Below are 9,044 nucleotides of genomic sequence, written 5' to 3'. Positions count from 1 at the left end.
CAATGTAGCTACAAGGCAGTACTTTTTGGAACCCCCCTTCCATCTGGTTCCAGCAATTGCCTCCTTGGCGGTATTAACTACCAAGTTTATAGCATCGATAGTTGATCGCCCTTTGCGAAAACCATACTGATTGTCTGCTAGGATTGGATCAACTACTGCATCTATTCTTTGGTGAATTATTCTTTCAAAAATTTTACCCGCTGTATCCAGCATGCATATTGGACGATAGGATGATGGTTCATCTGGTGGTTTTTTTCCTTTGGGAATAAGCACTAGTCTTTGCTGTTTCCATTTTCGTGGAAAAACCCCTTCTTTCAGGCATGTATTATATGCATTAAGAAACATTGTCGGAGATGTCATAATTGATGTTTTCAAGGCAATATTAGGAATTCCATCTAATCCCGGTGCCTTGCTATTACCAACGCGATGACAAGCTTCCATCAGTTCTTGCAGTGTTATAAGTGGAATATTATTCTGTTCTACATGTGTTACCTGGTAGTTCAAATTAGGTTGTCGTGGAAACAAAGTAGTTACTATTTTATTCAATAGTCGTGGGCAAGTTGGTGAAGGTATTGGCTGGCTTTTGAGGCGAGACATTACAGTCTTATAAGGTCTTCCCCATGGATTTTCCTCGACTTCATCCAAAAGTTCTTTCCAGCACCTAACTTTACTATCTTTGATAGCTTTATTTAGTTGTCTACGTGCTTGTTTATATTCCACTACCAGTTGTGCAGAATTACTGAGACTAAATCCACGCTGAGAGATCCTTCTTTTCTTTAGGCACTCTTTACGAAGAGAGCTGATTTCTTCAGTCCACCAGTGCACAGATTGTCTTTGATTTATGCCATGTTTACGAGTCATACTGATATCACAGGCTTCGGTTATTCTCTCCATCAGCTCTCTAGTATGCTCATCTGCGTGTTCTGAAATTATAGGTTTGCAATTTAAGGCAACTCTCATGGCGCTTTCATCAAAAGATTTTATTTTCCACCCAATGGCTTTAGATATTTTCGCATGTCTTCTAATGTTTCTATCTGTTGATATTTCCCAGATGATTGCATTGTGGTCACTAGCAGTGTAGATATCTAATACCTCCCAATTGCAAATTCCTCTGACGAGGCTATTGCTAACAAAAGTAAGGTCTATTATTGAGCTTGCACTGCCCTTTTCAAAGGTTGGTTTATCACCACTATTAAGTAAAACCACGTCAAGTGCATTGAAGGCCTCCAAAAGTGCTTTACCTCTTGCATTAGTCTTCCTACTTCCCCAGTCTACCGCCCATGCGTTAAAGTCACCGGCTATCGCTACGGGGTGGTGTCGTTTTGCATCCTCCACAAGACGATCTAAAAAATCGACAAAATCTGGCAAAGAAAGACTAGGTGGAGCGTAACAGCTGTATAAATGTATGCCATCTAATGATGCTGCGACAAATCCTGCGTTGCTATTGTTAACAACATTTGGAAACAAAACTTGCCACAGGACCAAATAACGGCTTTGGTGGTACTGTCCGTTTCCCATGGCCAATCAGTTAGATGTTTGTAAGGTTCTGATAAGAGGGCAACATCAATTTTTATATCTCTTACCGTCTGCATAAGCAAGTCGTGTGCAGCCTCACAATGATTCATGTTTAGCTGTATTATCTTCATGCTTTTGCGTTCATTATTTTCTCTATGGCCTCCCTATATAGAGGACATCTGTGAGTGCCGGCATGATGTGCTACATTTTCAGAGTTTCCATTTTCAGCGCATAGTGCACATTTTGCTGCATTTATACAGTTGGCTATTTTGTGACCATCTTGTCCACATCTAAAGCATAGATTGGTCCGATTCACTTCGCTCTTGCACTGTGATCCATAATGTCCGAATAGCCAGCATTTAAAACATCGAATTGGTTTCTTGATGATTTTAATTTGACAGTTGACCCATCCAATTCGTATTTTGCTACTTGCTTTGAGCAGATCGTGTACAACTGCCGCTGGAAGAGCTACAGTAGCAATCTGGGTACCTCTATATGCCTTACGAAGCCTAATTTCTTCTGCTGGTGTGTTGCAGGCTCCCCCGGTTGCTTTTTGTAGTGCTATCTGGATATCAATTTTTGAGGTTTCATCATCAATATCCCTTATTTCTATAGTTTCTTGGTGCCCCTTATAAATAACTTCGGCCTCATCCTTTAACACACCTGCGATAATCTGTTGCAGTCCTTGGCCTTTGTCCTCACTTTTCTTAGAAATAGTTATCAACAAGTCTCCATTTCTGGTTTTGTTTATTTTCTCTACTGTCGTATTTACCTTGTCATCAGGGACATCATGTTTGATGCGACGTAATATTTCGGAATAATTAACTTTAATGTGTGTATGAGTGTGATCGAGTGTGTGTATGTATGTGTGTGTGCGTGCGTGTGTGTGAGCGGATACAAATTTTCGTCGACGATTTCGGGAACACGGTTCAACTGATTTCAATTATTCAAAAAGCATTCGATTTCTATTAATAAGGAGACGTGTTGATTAGTTTTTGGCAAAAGCAGGTCTAAAGATACAAAGTAAAAAGTGCCAATAATAATCATTAGACATATGCACATGAAAGCAAAAATGATCATTAGACATATGCACATAAAATTATTAGATATTTTATGGAGATTTTAATAATACCTATAAATATTGTTGACATTTCTATGGGTTTACATTTCTATAGTTTGTCCATTAGACGGCGACGCGGCGCTTACGCGCTTCGATATATCGTCAATATTACGCCAATCGTTGCTTGAACATGAAAGGCTACATAAATTACTATTACTACTTAAATAAAATTAACACTATATTTTTTAATAAAAATTCATTCAGATAATAATATTATATATACTATTATTTAAAATATTAAGTAAAGTAACAATCCAGCGCGTATTAACGATATTTAACTTCAAACTCTATTCCTTTATTAGGTGATCTCTATGTGATCTTATCTTATTTCTTGCTCAGCAACTCATATTGCTCTTTCATCGTTTATAATTTTTTTTGTTTAAATTGGAAGCATTTTCTTATATATTCTAACTTTTTTCAAAGTTATTTGGATTACATGTAGGGCAATACAATTCAATCATTGTTTACTATTAGTTATTGAATTATAATTAGATATATTATTTATTCAAAACTAATTATGTAAAAAAATGACAGGTTCGAAGTCTAAACTATAAGTATATGCATCTGTTCAATTTTCCAAAGTCATTATGACTAGATAAAAATAAAGTCGAAGCAAAGGAGGGTGAAATTTCATTTAAACATAAAACCGAGCTGCGACTTGTTTTTAATTAGTTCACAGAAAGGTCAGCATTTGACATTTTATATGGAAAAATGCCCTGTTCCTGTACGGTTTAATGCTAAATGAAAATCTCTTTTGTACTTAAAATATAAACATAAAAGCTATAACAAGGCGAAATGCTTCGAGCGTCGCATGCAGGAAGCTAAGGATTAAATTAGGCGGGGGCTATCAAATCAGAACATCGGGCGGGCGGGAGCTTTAAAACGTCATAACGGAAAAATCATTTTGCCATATTTACATTATGCAGTTCACTGTAATTTCATTTCCTTCTCTATGATAATGGAGCTGTTAAATTGATGAGATTGGAATTTTAAGAGAGCTTCTTGTATTTCTGATTACTTCAATTATTTGAATAATGAATAAGAGCGCAAAGGATTTGCATATTCTTTATGATATCTACAACCATCACTTCTATTCTTGATGTTCGTCAATATGGCTAAATTACAGAAAGCATTATATATTTTTTAATAAATCATATGGAGTGAATAATATTTTACAACCTTTTACACATTTTACGTATACTATTGAAACTATACATCAATATTTTTTATGTTATTTATTTTTTATGAGTCCGCCTCTATTAATACTGATCTTTTCATTTATATAGACAAGAGCCTGAAATAATATCTATTATTATTATTGATTACGGCTTGCTTATAAATAAATAAATAAATATACTAGCTCTAATTACACCTTTGGTCTCTATATTTACTATATTCTATATTCACTAGATCTTTATATTCACTACCCTTGTCATTTTCATTTATACACAGTAATCTTACAAAGAAACAATACCATCATTCATACTAATATTCATACTAGGGCCAACTAATTATAGTTAACGTATTCCTCAGCAATAAAATCGAAAACTTTTATAAAATTATATTACATTTTTTTCTAAATTACGGTCGTTTTATATAAGTCAGCTTCATAAAAGTTTTTATGATAAATATTTTCATTATTATCCCCATTTTCGAAAAAGTTCAGTAAAGTTATTCTAAAAATAATATATTATGTATTATGTAAGTACCAATTTATACTAGTTTGAATATACTATTGAGCTTATTTGCTAAAGCATTTAGGCATCTACGTACCTAAAGTATCTAGGCATGTATAATTTTAATTTTTTATATATTGTCACCAAAAATTTATCGTGATGGTTATTGATTACTATTGCAATAGAATACTATTATAAAAAAAATAGTTTAGAAAAATTAATAAATGTATTATTTCATCTTTTACATTTTCTTATACTTATAAATAATTTATACCTTAACTTAAATTATACGTAATCGCGTAACAATTTTTATTAATGAAATTTAGGTTTTTATTAATATACAGCAGATTTTTATAATTAAAATATATATGTAGAGTCTTCTTATACAAATATTTTTAATTCAAGATTTGCGTATATAAACCTACAATATCATAAATGTATTATATTACTATTATATCCATATTTATCTAGTAGATCAAACTAAATTCATGATCGTATTATTTGAATGCATTCATCATACAATTAGTATTTAGTAATTAAACAATACACTTTCACAACATGTTCATATATACAAAGTATGCAAAACTAATTTGAACAGCCTTATAAAATGTTTACATATAAGATTATAATATTAACAATTGATGATTTCAAATTAAAATTAAACACTGCAGCGATTTGTAATTGAAAACTCTCGACAATAGAATAACATTGTAGTCATATATTGCTTCGGGGCGAATTAGAAAGGGCGCTGGTACATCAAATAAATTAAAGGACAATGTAATATATTTATGAACAAAATCATATAAGGAATCACATTTTTGTATCACATATCCGAACTATTTAAATAGAATTTGTATTATTACACACAGCTTTCTTTAAAAAATATTTTGCAATGCATAAGTTTCCATAATTAAATATAAATTAGACCTGAATAAAATTTGATCAAAATCTAAAATTTGCATTTAATTATTATATTTCTACATAAACTTTATATATTATATATATATATATATATATATTGCAGTTGAAATCACTCTCCTATAAACTACTATTATTAGGATAGCAAATTTATTACTATTAATCTATATTACAATAGTAACCTCATAATATGTCTCAAGAAAAAAAAGATTAGGTAAGTCATTTGTTATATTAAATTTTACTAAACTTTATCAAAAATGGGGATAATATGACAATGAAGATATTTATTATAAAATTTATGAATAATGCAAATTTATAACTTTTTTATTTCAGCGTATAATACTTTAATAAAATATCTTTGATTATCATAATTTCTTACTTTTAGTTTACAAAGCTCATTATAATATTTGCATAATTATTTATTATATTAATATAGGTAAAACCAATAATTGTGAGTTAAAAGGTCAGATAACAAAAAATCTATGGAGCTTGGTTTACCCACTGCAATGTATGCCAAATAAAATGTTCTTGGGACAAATTTATTGTCATTGTAGGCAGTATGAAACTGATTTCATTTAAATTGAATTAGTACATTTGTATATTCATGGTTTTGATATATTTTTATAGCGTTTCATTATAGATTTTTATAAAATCATTAATTGTTTAATTACAAAGCAAAATCTGAACATTCATATTTGAATTTCAAATAAGCGCAAATTCAAAAACTTTGTAAAAAAATTTACAGCTTTGGCATATATTTGTGTTGCACCTAGTTCATTCTCAAAAACTATTTTAAATTCAATTTCTAATTGTTTTTTTTTTTTGCTCTTTCTGGATGCAGAGAGGAAAACATTTTATAATGTGATAATACCTGAAAATCTGTGTTTTTATTCAAGAATCGATCGATAATTAGAGGCATCTAGTTTTATCGACTGTAACCATTTCGTCGCCAATATCTAAGAATTGTTTTAAAAACGTTCCAGAGGTTCAGTGGAAGAAATTTAAGCTCTTCAATAAGCTCATAAATAGTAAATTTTTAAACGCCTTTCATATCAATTAGTAATCGTAAATATGTATGTTGTGTGCTAATAAGACGATAAGATGTTGCGATTTGTCGACTTTGATGAAAATTCTAATTCAGTCAGATAGGTTTAGTCAGATAGGTTATTTATGCATCCTTGTGACTTGAAGAAATCTCAATGTCATCACATATGTGCTTAGTTAGAATCTAGTGGTATCTCACTTGTGAATAATAGATATAATATGGGACTCAGTACACTACCTTGAGGAACACCAGAATGGATTGGTTTTGGTGTGGAGAGTTCATTATCTATCTCAATTTGGAAACGTGTGATATTAAATTCTGTTATAATGCTATCTATGCTCTAAGGCGCAGTTGCAAAATGAATCCAACAATGTTTTTAACTATGCTTATAATATTTTTAACTATGCTATCTATGCTCTAAGGCGCAGTTGCAAAATGAATCTATCAATGTTTTTAACTATACTTATGATGTATACATTATTAATTTTCGAGACCGGCTTTCGAGCTAATTTATCTTCTCGCTTATCGTAAAGCTAATACAACGACTGCGATTATATTATATTATAATATAATATAATTCGAGCACACACAACGCATCATTGTAGCCGCCCGTGGAAGAATTTTAACAATGATTACGGCTGCTAATATATTAATAGGGATCATATTGTTACGGTGCCGAACCGAAACGTAGAACAATCGCCGAGTTATGTATGCACAGGTTCAATGTATAATGTTGTACTTGAAACTCTAGTGTGTAGATTAAGCACAGTCAATAGGATAGATCCGGTTCTATTAATTCGTTACACGGCTCTGTTTTAATATCGTGATAGCGGATAATTAGCTCTCGACGCCCTAGGAGGATAGTCATTATGCGTGCTCTGTAAATTCGAACGATTTAGCGAGGTTTTAAAAAAATTATGCTTGCATGATTTAGTTTGTATTTTTTTTTGTCAAGCATCATGGCGGAGTGAACATACAATTCAGCATTAATTACATTTTTGACTAAATTGTCAAATGTAGTTGGACAGCCTTCTTTCCTGAAATGCAATTGAGGATTCATATTGTGGCTTAATCAAATACTAGTTTTCATTGGAATATATTGACTAATGAGTAGCTGCTGCTTTATTTTATATTTAGTTAATATCCCTTTTTTTTCGAATTCTTACGAAAAAAATCAATCTATTCCACGTTTAACCATACCAACCCTATAAACAGACATACAACAAATTACAGCAAATATTGTATTGATATATTTTAACATTTGCAGCAATATCAATGGGGGCTATGAAAATATCTGAATATGAAATTTCATATTCAATCCTTTAAATAAAATGTAAATGTAATTTCTAAAGAAATATTATTAAAATTGTATGACGACAAAATGCTTAGTATTATTTTCTATTTAGTAGCGGCAAGCTTGTCTTTGGAATTACCAGGTTCAGAGTTTAAAACTGAGTTTACAGCCTTAGTGAAATCAATATATTCTTGTAGACACTAATTTCTTTGAGAATGGCTCCGAAAATAGATAGTTAAAATAGTAATTTGTATTATGTAAGAATATATTCACAACTAGCGAGGGTAACCATTAGGTTATCTTCTAATTGATTTGTAAAAACTAAAATAACAATTAATAAATGTCTCGATGAAATTGTAATTAACGTGAAAAAAAGATAAAAATGGCACTTATTAATTTATTGAAAGCGAAGAAAATATATTTGCATTTTTCATTTTTTAAATAATCAGTATTTCTGCATTGTTTGTAGTGTATTCGGTGTTCATTGATCTCACATGATACTTAATTTGTGAAGTTTCTAAATTTTGTTAAGATGGTCATCTGTAATCGTAATATCCTCTAAAATTACAGAAACTAGAACATAAATTTTAATTTATTTCATATAAGACAGACAAAGAATGAATATACTTATATTTTTACAAAGTTGTTTGTCGTGTATTGTATATAGCATTTAGTAGATTTATAGATAAATTCAACAAATCAGTGCAACATTGTATAGAAAAGTAGTTCATAAATTATGCTTCATTTAATAGCGATATGTTACATATAACACTATATATCATGCTATTTTTAAAATTACTTGCAATTATGAATAGGCGTGAACTCTTAGCAAATTAACAACCTATCATAGTCACATAACAAGGCAGAATGTTAAAACATAATTGACATCAAATAATTTCTGATATAAAAGCAATTTAGTGATTTTTGATAATTATTGGAGATATAAGTTTTAAAACGCAATATGTCCATCAAGTTTGCACATAATTGTTGGCGTGAAAGATTGCAATTGATTTGATAGTGATAGCTAGATAATAAATTAGCAAAAATATTAATATAATCATTTAGTTCTTTAAGTTTTTTAAAGAAATAAATTTTTTTAAAAAGTTTATAACCATGTAACACCCATATTCATATACACAAAACTTCATTTCGTCATTCATATATACAAAAAAATCTTTTCAAAATAAATAATAAAATTTAAATTCTAATTATATAGATGAGAAGTAAAATTTCAGATATAGGGTAGACCGGGTTTAATGTTCTGCGGGTAAAAAGGTCTACCACCGATATCTCAGAACAAGCAATGTTAGGAAATTTTAACAACAATATTTGAAAGTAGAGGGAAAAAATGTAAAATCAGCCATCACAATGTTTAAAAATCCACAACAAAAGTATTTTTTTGAAGTAAAACTTCTTTAGGCGCGATCTGGGTGTAAAAATTTCTTTAGGCTACACGGGTGTAAATCCGTACAAATG

General features: G+C 30.6%; 1 protein-coding gene across 1 annotated transcript; it reads right to left on the bottom strand.

Moving 5' to 3' along the window:
* Positions 1-1,642: 1,642 nt before the first annotated feature.
* LOC113367404 lies at positions 1,643-2,307 on the bottom strand. The gene is made up of 2 exons (XM_026609015.1): positions 2,288-2,307; positions 1,643-2,216 (listed from the first exon to the last, which is right to left on the bottom strand). Exons 1-2 carry the CDS (start codon positions 2,305-2,307, stop codon positions 1,643-1,645), a joined length of 594 nt encoding a protein of 197 aa, XP_026464800.1.
* Between the last annotated feature and the right edge of the window lie 6,737 nt (positions 2,308-9,044).

The sequence above is a fragment of the Ctenocephalides felis genome, unplaced genomic scaffold, assembly GCF_003426905.1.
Source record: "Ctenocephalides felis isolate EL2017-DRISC unplaced genomic scaffold, ASM342690v1 CF-g0.4_SCAFFOLD_01170, whole genome shotgun sequence".
Lineage (NCBI taxonomy): Eukaryota > Metazoa > Arthropoda > Insecta > Siphonaptera > Pulicidae > Ctenocephalides > Ctenocephalides felis.
The sequence above is the reverse complement of the archived record's forward strand: the minus strand, read 5'-3'. Positions and strand labels throughout refer to the sequence as shown.

Coding starts and splice junctions, on each gene's coding strand:
- LOC113367404 (XM_026609015.1), bottom strand. CDS start 2,307: ATGATGTCCCTGATGACAAG. Junction 2,217..2,287: donor ATGATGTCCCTGATGACAAG/GTAAATACGACA, acceptor TTCTAAGAAAAG/TGAGGACAAAGGCCAAGGAC.